The sequence below is a fragment of the Oncorhynchus mykiss genome, chromosome 9, assembly GCF_057628025.1.
Source record: "Oncorhynchus mykiss isolate SJ-2025 chromosome 9, ASM5762802v1, whole genome shotgun sequence".
Taxonomy (NCBI): Eukaryota; Metazoa; Chordata; class Actinopteri; order Salmoniformes; family Salmonidae; genus Oncorhynchus; species Oncorhynchus mykiss.
In genome coordinates, this window is record NC_143030.1 from 35,422,793 (window position 1) to 35,446,388 (window position 23,596).

General features: G+C 38.8%; 1 protein-coding gene across 2 annotated transcripts in view; it reads right to left on the reverse strand.

Annotated features, from left to right (window-relative positions):
- Window positions 1-1,195: 1,195 nt before the first annotated feature.
- LOC110531927 (sodium/potassium/calcium exchanger 2) overlaps window positions 1,196-23,596 on the reverse strand; it is a 177,036-nt gene continuing 154,635 nt past the window's right edge. Inside the window, exons 9-12 of one of the 2 annotated variants that reach the window (XM_021615417.3) lie at window positions 22,658-22,792; window positions 22,228-22,317; window positions 12,640-12,806; window positions 1,196-8,013 (exon numbers count right to left, since the gene is read on the reverse strand). In XM_021615417.3, the coding sequence (XP_021471092.2) occupies window positions 7,764-8,013; window positions 12,640-12,806; window positions 22,228-22,317; window positions 22,658-22,792 (642 nt within the window). In that variant the 3' untranslated portion in view covers window positions 1,196-7,763. The remainder of the gene's footprint in view (window positions 8,014-12,639; window positions 12,807-22,227; window positions 22,318-22,657; window positions 22,793-23,596) is intronic. The other variant, XM_021615421.3, reaches the window with a different exon arrangement.

Genomic DNA, 23,596 nt, shown 5'->3' on the forward strand with positions numbered 1-23,596 from the left:
TAACATATTCCTCTCAATGGTACATTTTTTGCTTGACTCAATATGATGTTATAATTGCTTACATTTCCTTCCACCATAATGTTTTGTCAACCATCTTTGCTGAAGAAAATCACCAGGGACTTCGTCACCAGGGCTCACGTCAAATTCGTCATTGGAACCACTCGATGTGATTGGTCATATGAAAACCTTGGGACCCAAATGCATAATGAGTGCTCTAACTCCCCCTTGCTGTGGTCTGGAGGAATGAAGCCGTGATGCTGGGTAGGCTCACAACTTTTAAAGGAGGAACCACTTTAAATGTGCTGCTCACAATTGACAGCAGCAACATGGACCTGTTAAATTGACAAGAAGGGTGTTGATATAGATGAGTTTAGGCATCGCTTCCTTGTTTTGAGTCTGTTAAGCATGTTTCTCATTTTGAGTTTACCTGATATGCTGTTTTACATTGTGTTATTTGTGCTGGTCTAATTCCTAAAAAGGATAAGCAGAACAATCTGCACGCTCTTGGATAGTAATAATATAGTATATATACTGTATATCTAAAAATGTAATATGGGCTGGGATTCGATAAAAGGTGCGTTGTCGACAAGCGCATTGCACTGGACTTTTGAAAGTCACATTGTCGACAGTGCAGTGCACGGTTGGCCTCAGTTTGAATTGAAATTCAAAAACTTCAAATAAATACCCTCTCTTTTTCAGTTGAATGAGATTTTTTTTAAATAGATGTCTTTTTTCAATAATATAATTACATTTTGGGGGGGAATTTACTTCCACAATTGACTGACTTCAATTCGAATTGAGACTAAATCTGGTGCAGTGCGCTTTTGAGTGAATTCCGGTCATGGTTAAAAACAATCATTTTAATCTCTATGATTTCTTTTTTTCATTATTTTTTTTTTTTGGGGGGGGGACAGTGACATAAATTAATTAGGGGGAGATAGATAGGAGATACAGAGGTAAGAAGGCCGGTGGGGGAAGTATTTGATCCTACGCAGGCAGGGGGACTTTTCATGTGCCATATGCAGTGGCCTGAACCATATCTAGGGACCCATTTATGAACTTGAGTGGGGTTACATTTCTGCACCCCCATCCCTGTTTACCAAAACAAGTGGCAGGGTGGCTGTTTTGTTGTTTTTCCAATCCCCGACTGCAGATTTAACATAATGGAAAATAAAACAGACATCAAGTTTGAATCATTTCTTTGTTACCTTTATTCATTGTTGTAATAGATACTTTGTTTTACAGTAGAGTTTTACATAGTTATTTTACACATATAGATTATATAGTTAATTTGTCTGTATATTATGTACACCTTAAATAAATAAATCTTACATTAACACCAATAAAATAAAGACATTTACATTTACAGTGCAAAAATGTGTATTCGTGGTCGACTTATACCCTATAATCTGCACTCAATGTGTTTCACATGCTAAACCGATTGTTTTTGCATTTTTAGCTCATCATTCATGCTTGTTCACAAATATTCCATACAACTTTGCCTTTGCTCATACAAGATTCTTTGACAGGAGCCTTTCAGGATACTTTATGCATACAGCACCTGTGACAGCAGACATAAGGGAAGCTGGAAAAGTGAGGATGAATGAAAAGCGCAACATGAACAACCTTTCTCTAAGGTTGGGGAAGTGTGAACTCAAGCAATCGACACCCACCTAAGAAAAAAAGGGTAAGAACAAGTGGTGAGGTGAGGCAAGACTAATGAGCGTGTGGGTAGGAGGGACTCAATGACAGAATATGCCTGACTTGTATACTGTATTCTAGCCACAGACACAGTTCTCTTTTTCTCTGGATCGTACTACAGGATAAGGCAATGGGCACTGTTTAGCGAAGATGAAAAAAAAGTGTGTGTGGAAAACATCTTATCTTATTATCTGAATGTGAATAAGGGTGTGCTTAAAATATATATCTTGGCTTTCTAATTTGTGTTTTCATGTGTGCGCCTGTGTGCATGGGAGAAGAAATGATCCATTGGGAGTGATAGCCCAATCTGCCTCTTGACTTTAGCGCCTACACTTTAAAGACAGGTGTGGTAATAAACAAATAAATAAATAGCATCAGTATAATGTAGCATACTTGTAGACTATCAGGAGGCAATGTGGTATCTAAAGCCCTCATACTTTATACCAGCAAACAATGCATAAATGGGGCAAACACACAGGGGAAGTCTCCAGAAAACCAATCAATTATTATAATAGTCAATCCTTGAAGTGTATGAGGTTGACTTCATATTTGATAGTTTAAAAAAAATAGTATGATAATAGACACTACCATTCAAACGTTTGGGGTGACTTAGACATTTCCTTGTTTTTGAAATAAAAGCAAATTATTTGTCCATTAAAATAACATAAAATTGATCAGAAATACAGTGTAGACATTGTTAAAGTTGTAAATGACTATTTTAGCTGGAAACGGCAGATTTATTTTATGGAATATCTACATAGGCGTACAGAGGCCCATTATCAGCAACCATCACTCCTGTGTTCCAATGGCACGTTGTGTTAGCTAATCCAAGTTTATCATTTTAAAAGGCTAATTGATCATTAGAAAATAATTTTGCAATTATGTTAGCACAGCTGAAAACTGTTGTGCTCATTAAAGAAGCAATACAACTGGCCTTCTTTAGACTGGTTGAGTATCTGGAGCATCAGCATTTGTGGGTTCGATTACAGGCTCAAAATGGCCAGAAACAAAGGACTTTCTTCTGAAACTCGTCAGTCTATTCTTGTTCTGAGAAATTAAGGCAATTCCATGCAAGAAATTGCCAAGAAACTGAAGATCTGGTACAACGCTGTGTACTACTCCCTTCACAGAACAGTACAAACTGGCTCTAACCAGAATAGAAAGAGTTGGAGGCCCCGGTGCACGATCAAGAGGACAAGTACATTAGAATGTCTAGTTTGAGAAACAGACACCTCACAAGTCCTCAACTGGCAGCTTCATTAAATAGTACCCGCACCCCCCAGTCTCAACGTCAACAGTGAAGAGGCGACTCCGGGATACTGGCCTTCTAGGCAGTGTTGCAAAGAATAAGGCATATCTCAGAGTGGCCAATAAAAATAAAAGATTAAGATGGGCAAAAGAACACAGACACTGGACAGAGGAAGATTGTAAAAAAGTGTTATGGACAGACAAATCTAAGTTTGAGGTGTTCGGATGACAAAGAAGAACATTCGTGAGATGCTGAATTTTGTAAAAAGATGCTGGAGGAGTGCTTGATGCCACCTGTTAAGCATGGTGGAGGCAATGTGATGGTCTTGGGGTGCTTTGGTGGCGGAAAAGTGGGAGGTTTGTACATGGTAAAAGGGATATTGAAGAAGGAAAACTATCACTCCATTTTGCAATGTCATGCCATACCCTGTGGGCGGTGCTTAATTGGAGCCAATTTCCTCCTACAACAGGACAATGTCCCAATGCACAGCTCCAAACTATGTAATAACTATTTAGGGAAGAATCAGTCAGCTGGTATTCTGTCTATAATGGAGTGGCCAGCACAGTCACCGGATCTCAAACCTATTGAGCTGTTGTGGGAGCAGCTTGACCGTATGATACGTACAAAGTGCCCATCAAGCCATTCCATCTTGTGGGAGGTGCTTCAGGAAGCATGGGGTGAAATCTCTTCAGATTACCTCAACAAATTGACAACTAGAATGCCAAAGTTCTGCAAGGCTGTAATTGCTGCAAATGGAGGATTCTTTGACGAAAGCAAAGTTTGAAGGACACAATTATTATTTCAATTAAAAAACATTGTTTATAACCTTGTCAATGTCTGAACTATATTTCCCATTCATTTTACAACTCATTTCATGTATGTTGTCATGGAAAACGAGGACATTTCTAAGTGACCCCAAACCTTTGAACGGTAGTGTATATAAGCTTACTATATCAATATTCTGAAAGATATACATTCTCCTACCATTGAAACATTATATAAATTAAATTGTTAATCAATATAAACATGGACCAAGGAGTTTTGTTCTAGATTGGTTCACGTGAGGAATCTTATAAAAACATGTATTTTCTATTTACAAAAGAAAAGAGTACCCCTATTCTTTTTGAGTTATGCATAAATTTAACATAATTCTATTTCATGTGTGCCACCCATGGGTAACCAGCCCAAATTCCCCAGATGCATTTTCCTCATACATTCACATTATTTAGTTATTCATATTTTCCAGTATACTCTTGCAAATATACAGAGATTGAACTGAGAGAAGGTGTGTTTGGAAAGTTTAGATATCTGAAAGTAAGTCATGTGGAGATTTTGGAGGATTTCAGGAGAAATAGTTTCCAAATGTGTAGGTTAGTGAGGTCACAACAGACAAGTACATCAGTCGAATGCATGGAAATGCAATTCTCAATGACACATAACAGGGTTGGGGTCGATTCAGAATTTTTGCATTTAATTAAATTCAACCCATGAATTGAAATTCGAATTGGACACACCTCGCAGGAAGTCAAATTTAATTCAAAGCAATTCAAAGAAATTCAACTGCGATGAAACATTAAAGTCTAATTTCTTTGACAAATATTTTACCAAAAGCACCTGCCACTTGTTACAGCAAAGAATACAGATACATTTTCAAATAAGCTTCATTACAACTCAAAGTTCTCAAACAGTATTATTGTTGTATTTTTGTCAAGAGATGTTAACATTTTGTTGTTCACTGACATTCTAGAGTATTTGAACTAATGCATTCTGGAAAAATATTTTTTTCTGATATTTAACATATTAATTAATTATGAATTACTATAGACAACCTGACATGATTAAAACATTTCAATTGTTTAACTTGTACTTTTTTGTAGGTTGTCTATAGTAATTCATCATTATTTTACATGTTAAATACTATAGACAACCTACAAAATGTTAAACAATTGAAATGTTTTAATCATATGTCAGGTTGTCTATAGTAATTCATAATTAACTTATATGTTAAATATCAGAAAACATTTTTTTCCCAAAATGCATTAGTTCAAATACTCCAGAATGTCAGTGAACAACAGTGTTAACATCTCTTGACAAAAAATATTTAAAAAATCATGTTTGAGAACTATGAGTTGTAATCAAGCTTATTTGAAAAGTATTGGTAACCATGTCAAAATAAATATATTTTATAGGGATGTGTAGAATAGATTATCCATTTCAATTTTATAGAATTAAATTCGATTTCAGTTATTTCAAATTCAATTCAAATTCTGCTTCCCCCCATCCAAGAGGGGGTGTGACCAATACAATTTTGCAATTTAATTGGACACTGTGGTTCAATGATAATACTCCAAGAAAGCACACGTGCTGACAGTCGTGGATTTAATCCCTGCCGCACCCCAGCAGACTTTATCTCTTCCTTGCCTGTCTTCCCCATCTAATTCTTCACCATGTAAATAAAGCTTAAATAAATACATAGAAAAGTGGAATTTCATTAAAAAAAATATATATATATATATATATATATATATATATATATATATATATATATATATATATATAAAATACTTGACCCTAACCGTGACACATACAGTACATACAGTATATTGCTGTTGGTTTTGTGATATCCATGTTCCTAGAAGTTGACTGTTTCTTGTGAGGAGGCTCTTTGCCAGAATAGGCATTTACCTCTGAGTGGAGTGAATTTGAATTCAAAACCAAAGACGTAAGGTAATGCTGTTATATGTTGAGTTATCTAATCACTTTGTTGTATAAACAAAACAAAAATGGCTTTTTGCAGATTTTTGTGTGAGGATCATGGTCACTACTGTTGATTGATACTTCTTCGTAAAAGTCACTCGATGGTTAATTGGTAATAAAAAGAAGGAACACTAACTTGAAGTACAGCGTGGGTGACTGTGAAAATGACTGCATGAGAATTGCTAACTTAATACATAATTCAATAATTCTGTGTGCATGTTTCAGTTTGCTGCAAAATACTGGTAATATAACCTCAATTGATTTGCTATTACTGTATACAGAGAGTATACAGACTGCATATATGCAGACAAAAACACCTTTCAATTGAAAATAAATTGCACAAGGTTGATAGATATTAACCACACATATTTGTTGACATTTTGTACATAGAAGCCTAATATTATTGTGTCAAAGAAATAGCGAAATGTTAAATATTAGACAATTCATTATTTTTTGAGAGAAAATTCTCACAGGTATAACACAATTCAGCCTGATATTTTTTTATCATGCATTTCCCTCCTACTATAAACTTCTCTAGGAGCCTGAATATTCAAGTCTTAATTTCAAGAGTGTGCTAAACATTCACTAATCTAAATAGATCATTGTATGATTCTTTCAAACATTGAGTGCCAGTTATTTTATCTACTACCTTATTTTGACATAGACATATTGGTTATGAGTGTCCTATCTGAGTTTACACATGCTTTGCTTATTCAGAGTGAATAACATTGTAAGCTATTATATATTCTGAGATGCTACAGTTAAGGCTGATTCAATCATGTGCAGATAAAGGAAAACTACCCTGTGGTTTCACTCAGAAACTCTTCTTCTTGCAGACTGTTGGCGTTATGCTAAATTGAGATGTGAATGAATGATTCATGCAAAATTACCAGTTGCATTCGCGTATCTCAACTCTGAATAAGGTCCGTAGTCATTGGATATTGATGTGTGAAAACATCTGTCCTTTGCAGAATAAACATTGGGTCAATCGTGGTGCGGTTTTCCTTTTCTGCAAATTGATTGAATTGGGTTCCAAGTCAACATTTTCCAGTAGAGTTTAATTGGCGTGTGAAGAATGGCAAGCTCTGTACATTATGAACTCTTATGTCCAATGGCAGGTGGAGAAGAGGATAAGATAATCAGTAGGCCTATCAAGACCCAGGAAGAGTCAAAGTCCACCTACAGTACATATTACTGCGACAGTACAACTGACGCTACTACTATTTCAGTAATTATAGCTAGTGTGTCAATCAAAGAGACATGGTGAGCAATGACATCTGGAAGGGTGGATGTAAAGTTTGAGCTTTTGGACAGAACACAAGATGAATTAGGAAAAATCTGTTCCTATCTCCAGCTCTGCATGCAAAACTGCTTGGACTGTTTCATCTTTTGATGCTTGGTCACTAAGTACACAAGAGAGGAGAAGTTTATGGCTCAAAACCATATTTTAGTCTTATGTAAAACCAATGCTTTGTGTGTAGCATCAGCAACATCCCTTCATCCAAGGGTTGCTCATCATCAAACTCACTAGAACAACAGACACTGGAGTGACAAGTTGAGTGAAGTCATCTAGTCAGTCAGTGAAGTCAGTTAGAGGGTCATCCAAAGTGTTATTTTAAAAGTTTTTTTTTTACAATCAATCCTGAAGCTGAGAACAATATTGTGGCAACACCTGTCTGTTGTGCCAAGCTCAGCCAGCTTTGTCAGAAGTCTCTTGTGTACTTCATGACCTCAAAGTCCACAGGAGGTCAGAATCCTCAATCTGCTAGGAGTAGTCCAGAATCAACTGATCTAGTAAAACAGGTGACATGCATAAGATGGCATAGTTGTTCCTCTACCTGGCTAATACACCACGCACCATCCCCCCAAAAATGTAAACCCCCAGCCATCTACACGCACACATTTTTTTAATTTATCTACTTCCGACCAATGAATCCGCTGAGCCATATCTTGCGCCCTCATTCTTGTAGGAGTCTTTCCTCCATCCCATCCCCATGCTTCTTGAATCTTGTGTTAGGGGTGAATGCTTTCTGGCAGGAGTGGAGGGAGAGGATTTTCAAATGGATATAGGGCAGGCGATGATCTTGTCTTCCAGCATAACGCTGACCACCAGGAACACTAAGTAGAGCACGAACATGATGAAGCCCAGCAGTTTGCTCATCCGCCACTTGCAGGCAGCAATTGAGATAATGACAAAGATGAGCATGAGGAACAGCAGCACAATGGCGCAGAACAGCCCGTTAGAACTCACCGCCACAGGCTGCATGTTGTTGATGATGGACCAGAGGAGCCATGGGAATGGCAGGCTGAAACACACAAAATAAACACACACACACACACAGAGTGAAAACATGTTTTTAGGATTTTTTGCAAATGTCTTGAAAATTAATTACAGAAATATCTTATTTGCATATGTACATTCACTCCTCTGAGTCACTACTTTGTAGAAGCACCTTTGGCAGCTAATACAGCTGAGTCCATCTGGGTCTTTAAGAACTTTCCACACCTGGATTGTGCAACATTTGCCGATTATTTTTTTCAAAATTCCTTGAGCTCTGTCAAATTGGTTGTTGATCATTGCTAGACAACCATTTTCAGGTCTTGCCATATATTTTCAAGTATATTTAAGTCAAAAATGTAACCTGGCCAATCAGGAACATTCACTATCTTCTTGGTAAGCAACTCCAGTGTATATTTAGCCTTGTGTTTTAAGTTATAGTCCTGCTGAAATCTCCCAGTGTCTGGTGGAAAGCAGACGGAAACAGATTTTCCTCTAGGATTTTGTCTGTGGCTAGCTCCATTCAGTTTCTTTTTATCCTGAAAAACTCCCCAGTCCTTAACGATTTCAAGCATACCCTTAACATGATGCAGCCAACACTATGCTTGAAAATATCGAGTGTGGTACTTAATAATGTGTTGTATTGGATTTGCCCCAAACTTTGTATTCAGGACAAAAAGTTAATTGTTGGGGCCTCCTGAGTGGCACAGCAGTCTAAGGCACTGCAGTGCTTGAGGAGTCACTACAGATCAGGGTTCAACCCTGGGCTATGTCGCAGCCGGCCATGACCGGGAGACCCATGAAGCGACGCACAATTGGCCCAACATCGTCCTGGTTAGGGGAGGGTTTGGCCGGCCGGTTTGGATGTCCTTGTCCCATAGCGCTCTAGAGACTCCTGTGGCAGGCCGAGCGCATGCACACGGACATCAGGTGTACAGTGTTTTTTCCGACACATTGGTGCGGCTGGCTTCCGGGTTAAGCGAGCAGTGTGTCAAGAAGCAGTGCGGCTTGGCAGGGTCATCTTTCGGAGGACCACTGCCAATACGTGTCACATATCAATTTGCTAACAATGTAAAGAAATATATATATATCATTGTGTTAATAAAGCTGCATACAAACATGGTCTCTTTTATTATTTTCTTGAGTAAGGCAGCTCCAAAATGTCGGTGTTTCAGCCTAGCTCAGTTCTTTCTGTGGTGGTGGGGCAAGCCAGCAGAAGATACGGAGCGTTGCGCCGTGACTGGCTCAGTCACTCATGGGGACACTACATCACCGCAAGTCTAAGGGGAGAAAATTCTAGCCACTTGGGTGCTGCCATAGAGTTACATTAGAAGTGCCCATCCAAGAGGGCTCAAGGTCATTGGCCACAGATAAAATGACGACAAATCACGTTACAGTTGGTTGGACTGATGATGTCAACATCATACTTTCAAAATTATAGTTAGCAGTCATCATCCTGAATCAAGTCAACAATCTACTTGAAAATCCTTCTCATATGAAGATAAATAATGAAGAGAAATTATAGATAAAACGTATCGGTGCTCATCGGCCATTGGACATAAACATTACACGAAATGGAAATCGCAAATTCAACAATGGAAGGAATCAGTGACAGTGCCTAATGTTAACTGCAAGCATTGCAAAGGAATCACTAGCCTGCTATATGGAGTGGCTGTGTGGTCCCAAATCTGGGATTAAGGGGCTCTTTGACAAGTGTAAAATGATAAACATTCAACATTGGCCATGCTGTCAATGAAGCATGATTTGTGCTGCGTTCAAAACAACTATTAACTTGGAACTGCGAAAACCTGGCTTCAGTGAATTCAAGACAACTGGGAAGTCGGGATTAAACCAGCTCCGACTGGGAAAATAGCCACCTTCCTCTTCAAGGGAGCACAGCACAACAAGGTGAGTCTAAACATGGATATGTATATGCCAGGGAGATATGTATACTGTAGCTAAGAAAGAAAGTTGTGTAGTAAGGTGTTAGAAGTCCATGAGCCTCACCCTAATAATTTGGTCTATTTGCCTCTCTTAATTTGGCCTACTGTTCTGACTTGGTGATGCACATGTAGCCTATAACCTGTTTTAGAGAAAGGTTATCATCCAATATCGTAAGAGCTTTCCATGTCTGCTTATATGCCCCCTTTATTTATCCTATGGTTATGACTTGGTGTAGAGTGAGAACACTGTAAGAACAGCCCATGTTCTGAATTCTGTTGCTGTACATTTCAAAAGTGCTAAACAAATAGTTATATTGCCTACATCCGTCCTAGCTCGGCTTGCCTCTTATCCACTTGTCGTCCCCTTATGCCATAGTTTGTACATCTCAATTGTCATTAGAAACCACATTTGTTTAAGCAAGTCAGCCATATCAGCAATATATTTTTAAAAGGCAGTAAATGAGGCTGAATGAACTGCTTTGCTGCCAGACAAGGCTCCGATGATAGCCAGGTGTAGCCGTAGTAAGATGTTTGGACTGCTGTTGGGACAGCTTTATGTAGGTCGTTTGTGGGCACCGTTTGAGTGCAATTCATGTATTGTTTAGTGGCTTTGCTGGCATGCATCCCACTATTTTTTTTGACCACCAAGATTTACATGCTAAAATTGCCACTGCAGAGGACGCATGGCTCTCGACCTTCGCCTCTCCCGAGTCTGTACGGGAGTTGCAGCGATGGGACAAAACTGTAACTACCAATTGGAAAATATATATATATATATATGTGTGTGTACAGTGCGTATGTTATCATGTGTATGTGTGTATGCATGTGATCCATCCTCAGTTTTGTCCTATCACAGCCATTAAAATCTGTAATTGTTTTTAAGTCACCATTGGCTTCATGGTGAAATCCCTGAGCTGTTTCCTTCCTCGCTAGAAACTGAATTGGGAAGGATGCCTGTATCTTTGTCGTGACTGGGTGGCTTGATACACCATCCAATGTGTAATTAATTAATAACTACACCATGCTCAAAGGGATATTCAATGTCTGCTTTTTTTTACTCATCTACCAATAGGTGCTCTTCTTTGAGGAAGAACCTCCCTGTTTTTTTGGTTGAAGCTGTGTTTGAAATTCACTGTTCGACTGAGGAACCATACATATAATTGTATATGTGGGGTACAGAGGTGAGGTAGAGTCATTAAACAATTATGGTTAACACTATTATTGCACAATGAGTGATTCTATGTAAGTTATTATGTGACTTGTTAAGCAAAATTTTAATCCTGAACTTATTTAGGTTTGCCATAACAAAGGGGTTGAATACTTATTGACATTTCAGATTTGAATACATTTGGAACATAAAAAAAAATAAAAAAAAATACACTATGTCATTATTGGGTATTGTGTGTAAGCCAGTGACAAAAACATCTCAATTTAATCAATTTCAAATTCAGGCTGTAACACAGCAAAAGTATTAAAGTATTAAATACTTTCTGAAGGCACTGTAAATATTTTGTCTTGTCCATTTGCCCTCTGAATAGCACCCATACACGGAAACCATGTCTCAATTGTCTCAAGGCTTGAAAATCTTTCTTTAATGTGCCTCTTCCCCTTCATCTAAACTAATGAAGTGGGTTTAACATGGGACATCAATAAAGGATCATAGCTTTCACCTGGATGGTCTATGTCATGGAAAAGGACAGGTAACTGATCTCAACAGTATTGCTAAACGTTGCACTTCAACGTAAATCTTGGCTCTGTTATGAGTACACTCAAGAAAACATATTTTATTTATCACAGTGATTAAGGAGCAGCATTAAAACAGAGTAGTATGCCCCACCAACATTAGAAAACTAGACAGAAAAACCTAAAATAGCTTAAATAAGTAAATCAATTATGAAAAAATTGTCTGATTAACTGATAATTGACACAGACAGGGTGGCGTAGCAGGAAGATCGGAAAGCTATAAACCTAGAGGTTGTGAGTTCAAATCCCAATTGAAGACATGTTAAATAACAATTACTGTATAAATTAACATGCACAATGTAAGCATGTGCGTCAAATATATACGTTGAAAACATTGTATGTTAACAGCACTGTGTGTGTAACTAGTTCCACAGGCATTTTTTAGGTAAGATATAAACATTTAAAAAATCTAGTTGAATGAACATATGAGGCAAATTGAGCAAACACATCATTTTAAGTTGACAGAATTTTTGCCTACCTTTTCTCATGTTGGAGCTAGGTTTGATCCAACTAAACATTTTAAGTTCAGGTAACACCTTGACCGAAAAGTTGAGTAAACCAGTTACTTAAAAATAACTAGATGAAACAACTAGATGTGGGTTTTTTTGTGGGAACTTCCAGTGGGAACTTCCATGTCACCCATGGGCAAACCTTACTCAATCAAACGAATTAGAGAATAAAACAAAGTTCAATGAACTTTTACATCATATATCTGGCAAGCATTTATCATATAGATGGAAATAATTGTTATGAAAATGGTGTCCAAGTGTAATTATTGTGGTTTTAGCGAATCCCAAATTCACTATTGGATAAGAACAAAGTAATATGACTGTTACTATGTAATATGTAAAAACTTCCCCCAGCACTGTGAGAATAATCTTATCTTTCAAAATGTGAAACTAACAGATATTAAAAGAAATTAGTAATTCAATAGAAGAGTGGTCACAGTACTGATGATATTAGCGTACCCAACAGTGATGTCAAAGATGTTGGAGCCCACAGAGCTGGACACAGCCATGTCTCCCAGCCCCTTCCGTGCAACAATGACACTGGTGATTAGGTCAGGAATGGAGGTACCAGCTGCTAATATAGTCAAGCCCATGATCTCTTCTGTAATCCCAATGGTCTCTCCAACCTGTAGATAGAAAAGAGAAATAAATTGGGTAAATAAAACTAAATATTTTTTTTCTTCGCTGAGGGGTTGAGTAGAGGAATGAAAGTGAGCTATACTTTGGACATATTTTTTATTTTTTTTCTCCATTCTGTTAACATGCATGAGGAGAAAATCCCAGTATTCGGGGACAGGAGATACTTTGGCACTCACTCTGACTATTTAGTGCTGTCTAGCTTTGAATGACATCCAGGTCTTAGCCTGAATACATTTCACAGAAGGCTGCTAATAACAATCCCACAGCATTCTAACCCTCCGAATATCCTGCTACTTTTCTAATTACCCACTTGCTTGAAAACATGCTTGTGTGTTGTTCTGTGTGAGGAGGTGGTTTAGTGTCTTCACAAAAGGTAACATGATTTCACAAAATGTAATACTGAACCATCCTGCATTTTTCAGCAGCTATGGTGTATGAATAACTAGGGCTGTTACGGTGACCTTATTACCGCCACAACGGCGGTCACGAATCATGACGGAAGTCAAATTCCAAGTGACCGCTTAGTCACGGTAATTATGCTGCTTCAAGCTCTAATGCTTATTAGCAAATGTGCTAATTGCCTGGTCCTAAGCGCTCTCTTGTCACTCTGACATCAATGCAAATGGAATCGAAAATCTAATCAAACACTTCAAGAGAGCTCATGAGCTCATGTTGCGCAACATTTCTATAGGTTTTTTTCAGTCTTTACTTTTGAGTAGAGCCAGTGTGTCTATGAATGCGAATGACTCAAAACTATACACGTCAGCTACTACAGTGACTGAAATGACTGCAACACTTAACAAAGAGCTGTACTTCATTTCAGAATGGGTGGCAAGGAATAAGTTAGTCCTCAATATTTCAAAAAACTAAAAGCATTGTATTTGGGACAAATCATTCACTAAATCCTAAACCTCAACTAAATCTTGTAATTAATAATGTGGAAATTGAGCAAGTTGATGTGACTAAACTGCTTGGAGTAACCCTGGATTGTAAACTTTCATGGTCAAAACATGTTGATGCAACAGTAGCTAAGATGGGGAGAAGTCTGTCTCTAATAAAACGCTGCTCTGCCTTCTTAACAGCACTATTAACAAGGCAAGTTCTACAGGCCCTAGTTTTGTTGCACCTGGACTACTGTTCAGTCATGTGGTCAGGTGCCACAAAGAGGGACTTAAGAAAATTGCAATTGGCTCAGAACAGGGCAGCATGGCGGACCCTTAGATGTACACAGAGCGCTAACATTAATAATATGCATGTCAATCTCCCCTAGCTCAAAGTGGAGGAGAGATTGACTTCATCACTATTTGTATTTGTGAGAGATGCACCAAGCTGTCTGTTTGAACAGCTGGCACAGAGCTCAGAAACCCATGCACACCCCACAAGACATGCCACCAGAGGTCTCTTCACAGTCCCAGTCCAGAACAGACTATGGGAGGCACACAGTACTACATAGAACCATGACTACATGGAACTCTATTCCTCATCAAGTAACTCATACAAGCAGTAAAATTTGATTATAGAACAGCAGGGGCTGTGAAGCAACACAAACATAGGCACAGACACATGCATACAAATACACAATAACATACACACTATGCACACACGTACACATGGATTTTGTGTTGTAGATATGTGGTAGTCGAGTATGGGCCTGAGGGCACACTTAATGTATAGCTTAATAGTTTATTAACATTTTAAGCTAAATGCTCTTATCTGTTACATCAGCCTCATTGCTTTTGAAAGTTTTTTTATGGTATGGTTTTATTAATTTGGGATCTATCGCCTCCCACAACTGTCCCAGAGTATGTTTGAAATATTTATTTACTGCACAGAAGGACAAGTTGACCAATATAATAATTCAACTTTTGTACTATGGGAGATAGTAGATTGACATAGGCTAGTGCTTTTGCTGTTTGTTAGACCTACTCATTTATATTTATTAAGGATCCCCATTAGCTGCTGCCAAGGCAACAACAAAGTGTGTTCCCTCAGGCTACTACTCTACTACCACATATCTACAAATAGAAAATTCATTCATATGTGCAAACGGGTGTCTGTGCCTGTGTGTTTCTTCACGGTCCCCGTTTTTCAATAAGGTGTATTTTTATCTGTCTTTTAAATCTGATCCTACTGCTTGCATGAGTTACCTGATGTAGAATAGAGTTCCATGTAGCCATGGCCCCGCGTAGTACTGTGCACCTCCCATAGTCTGTTCTTGAATTGGGGATTGTGAAGAGACCTCTTGTGGCATATCTTGTGGAGTATGCATGGGTGTCTGAACTGTGTGTTAGTAGTTTAACCCTTGTGTAGTCTTAACATTCTGTATACTTCCCTTGTCCTAAGGGTAAAACATGACCCACCTTCACTAAACCCCTAAAATAAAGCAGCTTAATTGAAATTTAAACTCCAAATCATTTTTGCATGAAGAAACAACCGGTCATTCATCACAAACTTTGTGAATATCTGGGATTTCCCTCTTCACAATGCAGAAAGACTGCATTTAATCAGTGGACACCACTCGCTTTTATTACAACACACCTGTCATAATTGTTTTCTTTATTAAAGTAGAAGTTAATTATTATTATTATTATTATTGCTAAAGGTACTGCATAGGTGTAAACATAAATGTTTTAGCAAGATATAGCACTTGTATAGCCAAAGAAAGTAGAAGATATGTGCAGAAAGTAGTTTTGAATGCATTTTATTGAAGGGAAACAATAACAGTCTTGAACCTTTTTGGCAACATAGTGATATATTCTTATATACTCTACAATGAGGAATTCAACTACAAAATACTATTCTTCTCCTATTTTTTAACCATTGCCCCCACGCACAAGGTGTATAAACAACAACAATAAATAAGAATAAAATAAGATTATAGAAACAAAACAAAAACGTGAAGAACATAAATCAATCAAATCTAATTAGCACATGTAGGACAGTATGTAAGTGTGTGTACATGGACTTTGCAGATGTATTTCTCATGTGCAGCACATAGTATTTGTTTTTACAGTCCTTCTTTGGGGGGCAGAATTGGCATGTCCTCCTCTTGCCTGCCCCAGCTGCAGCCTTGGGTAGATCAGGACAAGATTCAGCCTCGTGAACAGCTTTCACAAGCGCTGCAGTGGTTGCTCTGTGGAGGAGGCACTACTTTCTTTGAATGTTTGGGGTTACAAGTGCCTTTCCCAGCTGCTCCAGGAATACCATCCTCTTGTTCCGCTTATCAGGCATCAGGGTAGGGTTGATCTTGTTCCATATCACGAAGGCATTGTATGACTACACATCAATGATGTTATGGAAGATGACCAGGGGCCAGCGGGCAGTCATCCTCCTGCAGCTGTAAGTTCCAATCACCTTGTTCAGGTTGTCCATGTCTCCTTTATCGTGATTGTAGTCCAGGATGACGGCTTCCTGTCCTCACCATCACTGATTGTGCAGTGTGCTCAGGAGGACCACATTCTTGTTCCTCTTTGGAAGGTTAGAAACTAGAGTGGTGGTGGGGGTGAAGGCAAACTTTGATGAGAAGGCCTCTCTCCCCCTTGTTGCAAGGACTGCAGGGGGGAGCTCAGGCTTGTTCTTTCTAACTGTGCCAACCATGGTGATCTTCCTCTTCAGGAGCTGCTGGGTGAGTTCAATCAGTAGCACAGATAATCTCCATTTCTCATTGTGTGTGTGTGTGTGTGTGTGTGTGTGTGTGTGTGTGTGTGTGTGTGTGTGTGTGTGTGTGTGTGTGTGTGTGTGTGTGTGTGTGTGTGTGTGTGTGTCTTTGTGGTTTTTGTGGTGTGTAAATGATTTTATAACTGCCGGGTCAAAAATGACCCTGGTGGTGTACAGCTTTCACGGAAGTATGAACAAAAGCGATGATTCACTTTTTCTAATGTTGGGGTCATTCTAGGAAAAGTCATCAAATTTCATGTTGAAAAAATATAATTTAAGGGTTTTTGTCTGCTGTTAAACATAGTGGTGGGTCATTTTTTACCCTTAAGACAACACACGGGTTAAACAGACACCTCGGTGCATTCAGCATGTCAACACTTCTTACAAAAACAAGTAGTGATGAAGTCAATCTCTCCTCCACTTTGAGTCATGACAGATTTATATGCATATTATTAATGTTAGCTCTCTGTGTTCATTTATGGGCCAGCCATGCATGCTGCCCTGTTCTGAGCCAATTGTAATTTTCTGAGGTCCTTCTTTGTGGCACCTGACCACATGACTGAACAGTAGTCCAGGTGCAACAGAACTAGGGCCTGTAGGACATGCCTTGTTGATAGACTTCTCCCCATCTTTACTACTGTTGTATCAACATGTTTTGACCATGACAGTTTACAATCCAGGGTTACTCCAAGCAGTTTAGTCACCCCAACTGACTGCAGCTCTTTGTTAAGTGTTGCAGTGATTTTATTCGCTGTAGTAGCTGACCTGTATAGTGTTGAGTCATCCACATACAAAGTGGCTTTACTCAAAGCCAGTGGCATGTCATTGGTATAGATTGAAAAAAGTAAGGGGCCTAGACAGCTGCCCTGGGGAATTCCTGATTCTACCTGGATAATGTTGGAGTCTTCCATTAAAGAACAACCTCTGTGTTATGTTAGACAGGTAACTCTTTATCAACAATATAGCAGGGAGTGTAAAGCCATGACACAGATGTTTTTTCAGCAGCAGACTGGGATCGATAATTTCAAAAGCCGCACTGAAGTCTTACAAAACAGCTCCCACAATCTTTTTATCAGCAATTTATTTTAGCCAATCATCATTCATTTGTGTAAGTGCCATGCTTGTTGAATGTCCTTCCCTATAAGCATGCTGAACACCTGTTGTGAATCTGTTTACTGTAAAATAGCATTTTATCTGGTCAAACACAATTCTTTCCAAAAGTTTACTAAGAGTTTGTAACAGGCTGATTTGTCGGCTATTTGAGCCAGGAATGGGGGCTTTACTATTCTTGGGTAACGGAATTAAATTTGCTTCACTAAAGGTCTGAGGGCACACAGTTTCTAGTAGGCTTAGATTGAAGATATGGCAGATAGAAGTGGCAATATTGTCTGCTACTATCCTCAGTAATTTTCCATCCAAGTTGTCAGACCCCGGTGGCTTGTTATTGTTAATAGACAACAATAATTTTTTCACCTCTTCCACACTCACTTTACGGATTTCAAAATTACAATGCTTGTCTTTCAAAATTTTAATTTGTAGTGTCAGCGTTTGTTGCTGGCATGTCATGCCTAAATTTGCTAATCTTGCCAATTAAAAAATCATTAAAGTAAATCAGCAACATCAGTAGGTTTTGTGATGAATGAGCCATCTGAAGAGAAAGAATACTGCTAAAGCGTTCAATGTCACCATTCAGAGTGAGCACAGGGCCAGATATAATGCACATGTTATTAGTGTCTAGCAGAGAATCTGTCAGCTATTTAAAATCCAGGTTCAACTGTTCAGAGCTGCCCTTTATAATATGTGACCCGTTTCAGGAAACTAGGCGTATGTCGCAAGTCACGACTTCACAGGAGAGCCATTTTTATATATATTTTTTTTTCATCAAAATGCGTTTTTTTTGTCAGAAACGCCTTTTGGAACTTTGGAAATTTCATGTGCCTTAATAACAAACTTACATGCCATCTGTAAATATGAAAAATAACTGTTAAATTACGTGCCCTGTTGGTTAAGCTACAGAAAAAGACAAGCAACCTTCCCACTAGCCATGATTGGCTGAGATAATGAGTGGGCTGGACGCCAAGAGAGGAGTTCAGATTGGTCTGCCATATAGAAGGTTTCTGTCTATTTTAGCTGGTCAGTCTGTGTTGGTTAATCCTGTCGAATGCAGCTTTTAAAAAAAATATTCTGTAGTGGAGCTGCATAAGTGTTGCTCTCCACTTTCTGGAGGATCGAGTTTTGAAATCAGTAGAATTAGATGATCGCTAAAGAAATGGAGACACCAGTCTCCGGATTACATCTTCAAACTAAGGGCATCCATGATAGGGAGACGCGTCCATCATGCATGATGATTTATGCGGGTAAGATAGTCTAGCTTGCTACATTTTCAGATATTAAACGTTTCAAATTTTGACAGAAAGTGGTTTCATTTCAAGTTAAAGTGTACTGTTAGCTAGCTAGCTAACGTTAGCTGGCTGGTTCCCTAGCTAACGTTAAGTGTATGATGTTATTATTTGTTTCCCAGAACCATTTACTTCGCTAGTTAGAGCCTAATGTTAGCTAGCTAACATTGAACCTGGTTGGTTAGCTCCCAGCAGATTCATGCAGGGTAGTAACGACATGATTCGGCACTATGTTCATTGTTATTTAACTAGCTAATGTTAGCTGGCTGGCTCGTTAGCTAACGTTACGTGACGTGTGTGATCGTACACGTTGTTTACCTAGCTAGATTCATTGTTTACCTAGCTAGCTAGCTACATGTCTTAAGGTAAAGTGTACTGTTAACTAGCTAGTTAACGTTAGCTGGCTGGCTCCCTAGCTAACATTATGTTTATGATGTTATTATTCGTATCCCAAAGCCATTTGTTTACTAGTTAGAGCCTAATGTTAGCTAGCCTCTTTGGGCTAGGGGGCAGTATTTTGACGTCCGGATGAAAAGCGTGCCCAAAGTAAACTGCCTGTTACTCAGGTCCAGAAGCTAGGATATGCATATAATTGGTAGATTAGGATAGAAAACACTCTAACGTTTCTAAAACTGTTAAAATAATAACAGAACTGATATGGCAGTTTACAAGGACAAACCATCCCCAAAAAATAAAATGTCAGCTTACCACTTTTTTCAATGGCTATTACTTTAATTATAAGGCCAAGTCCTCCTAGATTGCAGTTCCTAGGGCTTCCACTAGATGTCAACAGTCTTTAGAAAGAATTTCAGGCTGGTTTTTGAAAAATTACCCAGAAATTGTAATTTTTCTATGTGGCTCCCATTTTGGCTGTAGTGTTTCCAAGCGTGTGGAAGAAAGCGCGTTCTTTGGTATTTTTCTCCGGTAAAGATAATAACTATTCTCCGTCTTCAATTTGATTGTTTATTTGCATATTAGGATACCTAAGGTTTGATTATAAATGTTGTTTGACTTGTTTGGGAAAGTTTATTAGTAACGTTTTGGATTCATTTTGTATGCATTTTGATGGAGGGAAAATGGGTGGATTATTGACTGAAGCGCACCAGCTAAAATGAGTTTTTATGGATATAAAGAAGGACATTATCTAACAAAAGGACCATTTGTGATGTAAATGGGACCTTTTGGAGTGCCAACAGAAGAAGATCATCAAAGGTAAGGCATTTTTTATATCGCTATTTCTGACTTTTGTGTCGCACCTACCTGTTTGAAATATGATTGTCATGTGTTTGTATGCGGGGCGCTGTCCTCAGATAATCGCATGGTTTGCTTTTTGAAATCTGACACGGCGGCTGGATTAACAAGAAGTTAAGCTTTATTTTTATATATTACACTTGTGGTTTTATGAAAGTTAAATATTTAGAATACTGTTGTTTGAATTTCACGCTCTGCAATTTCACCGGATGTTGTCGAGGTGTCCCGCTAACGGCAAGCCTTTCCCAAACAGGCAAGCTAACATTGAATCTAGTTGGTTAGCTTCCAGAAGGTTCTTGCAGGGTAGGAATGACATGATTTGGCACTATTTCATTGTTGTTTAACCAGCTAACGTTAGCTGGCTGGCTCGTCTGCTAACGTTATGTGACGTGTGTGATCTTACATGTTGCTTACCTAGCTAGGTTTATTGTTTACCTAACTAGCTAGCTACATGTCTTAAGGTAAAGTGTACAACACCCGCTGAATATGGCAGGTGTCAATAAACATTGGCAAAAAAGCATAATTAAATTGTTGCCAGCAGAGCTGGTTAGGCTGTTTTCATGGTATCAAGAGGTAAACAAATTATCATCAAGTGTGCGCTCTGAAGGCTGCAAGGGCGAAACGAGATGGGTGGGGCTAAAGCTTAAAACAGTGTGAACGAGGTTGAATGGGTGTAGACAAAGAAGATCTCTTCTTAAGATACCAAAACATTCAAACGCCATTTTCTCAAAAATGCAGTTTATGATATACCATTATGTTGCTCTGAGTCTCTACTTTTATCCAAAGTCAGAAACACAATTAAAAAATTTGCTACATAAGACCAAATCCAGGTGGTTAGTCACATATCATTAAAACAGACATAGACTACAATAGAATTGATATCCATATCCTGGCGTAGAACATTCTGGAGCAGCTTTGTAATATAATTTACTGGAGCTCCAGGACAGCAGTGTTTTTGCACCAGGAACAGTGACATTTCTTACCATGGAGCTGCCCAAAATCATGGCTGGCGAGAAAGATGAGGAAATCCGCCCACTCGAACAGGATTAGGAGAACCCTTTAAGGATGGACAAGAGGCAGGATAACTTGCTGGCTGACGAAAAGTAGGCTAAACGTTGACAGTTCTAACATCTTTAATATTTGCCTCGGAATTCAATAAAAGGAACGCGCACAGTTTTGTCCCCAATGTGTCTGTCTTCATTTACTTGTAGCCTACTTTTTAGCTGAAATGCCTGTGAGAAGGACCCAATCACTTGACGGGCATTGGCTAATAAGGTCTGGTGAATATTATCAAGTGCTTGTCAAATTGTGAATGAGAGACTGATGAAGTGTGTGCAGCTTGCACAAGAAACAAATTAGAGCTCATGCCTTTCATGCTATTTTTTTTCAAATCATCATTAGAGTCTCCTCATGCAGCCTTAGAATTGATACAAAATCCAAACACAACTAAAGTTCCATAAATAACTCTAAATTAAGCATATAGTGGGACCAGTTTCTTTGTTAACCGCTCATCACAGGAAAAGCCGAAGGTGCTCACTTCCTTTGAAATCATTTGGAGAAAATATCCTTTCTATTTTATTAAGCCATGTTCAATTGTATTCTTCATACTTTAATGCCCCCTAATTCTAAGCAAATCCTGTCAGCTAAATTAACTAGCGTAGTTCACAGCTGTATGGCATAGCCATATCAGGGCCTAACACGAGGAAGGCTATTTCTTCTGAAATAGAGTACATTTTCTTCATATCATGGTTCTTTAGAACTGTCTAAAATAAATCATGGATTTAATGTGAAGGTGTAGTCCATATTAAATTGATTTATATGACTTTTTTAAAACGTAGAAGTTACAAAGTTCTGCATCAGTGACTTGTAGGCTATGTGTGGAAGCCAGCAGATGCTAAACTTGTTTATATTAATTAACAGTCAATTACCGTGAGACCGGCAGTTATTTGCTTGACAATCACGGGCTGACAAAATGTTATACCTGCCACAGCCCTATGAATAACCAGATCAGCTTATTACAGCTTGGTTTGGCTTGGTTCGGTAAGGCTCAGTAGTGTGAAAAACGGTTCAATTATTTTAGCCTCCACTGTTCCCCACGTACCTGGTGAGCCCACCACACCATTAAATAGGAGAATCCAGCAATCCAGCAGATAGAGCCCAGAAATGAGATGGGAAAGAACTTCTTTGCAGTCTGTTAGACAAAGGGAGGAAAAATATATAGTTACTATAAAGATGGAAATTACAGAAATGAAGCCTCAATACTATGGTATACAGATATCTACAGCAAATAACACATCACACAATTACCAGTTATAGAAAAATAAGTAAACAGATACAGTTCATATCAAACATTAGTCTTTCTCTCTATGTCTGTGTCACAAATGGCACCCTATTCCCTATACTAGCTTTGACCAAGGCCCATAGGGTGTAGTGCACTACATAGGGAATATGGTGCCATTTGGGACACATGTCTAATTCTCTATCTGACAAACTGGAACAGTAAGAGATAGAAATGGACGAGAAGCACTTACTGGTTTCCTGACATCGGGCAGTGTTAGCCACAGAGGGAAGATGATGGGCATGATTAAGAGGTAGGTGAAACGCTTGCGCATGGTGTCTGGCCAGGACAGGCTCAGAGGCTGGTCCTCATCCTCCTCATCCTCAGCCTAAGAAGAGAGAGCTTTCAGTATGGATACAGTTTCAAAATTCAAAAATCACTCGCACATCTGAGTTCTTGTTGCAGGTGAATGGAAATAATGTGATAGCTTCAAAGAAAAGAGAAACTCGCAGAATGGATACATTGGTTTGGAGAAATCTGTGCTCAAAAATAATTTCAATGGGTCATGTGGTGCAGTCAGGGTCAGCCATCTTGAAGCTCTATAATACACAGTTTTACAAAATGTTCAGGGAGTCAAGTCAGGCACATCCATGGGCACCTGGACAGTGATTGAAACAAAGGCTCTTGTGATTTATTTCATCACCACTTGAACTCTATTCAATAAGCAAAAATATTTTCTGGTGGGAAAATATTATTATGACGATTTTGATGATAAATAACATTGACAACTAAAGGCCTTAGGAATTGATGATAGAGTTGGTCAGCATGCCCTCACTCTCAGTGACCTTAAGAGAGTGGTGTTTGATGACAGAGATTGGGAAGATTGCTTCAAGCCTGGAGGAGTCCGACACTCTACTTATCAGGTACTATGACATGTCTGGACTGCTGGACCCTCAGTGTGGTCATCTGAATACCAAACAGGTGAGAGACCTCAACTTCGGACGATAAGAGTCTGCATCGCTGTGTAGGTGACATGGAAGTAGGCAGTGGCTCACTTTTCCACTGAAAAGTGACTCACTGCATGACATTAATCCAAGCAGGCCTATTCTTGACAAAATCCAAACCCATCCATCAGTAACCTGATATATTTCATTATTGAGTCAAAGAGTGGTATCAATCACACCATCAAAGG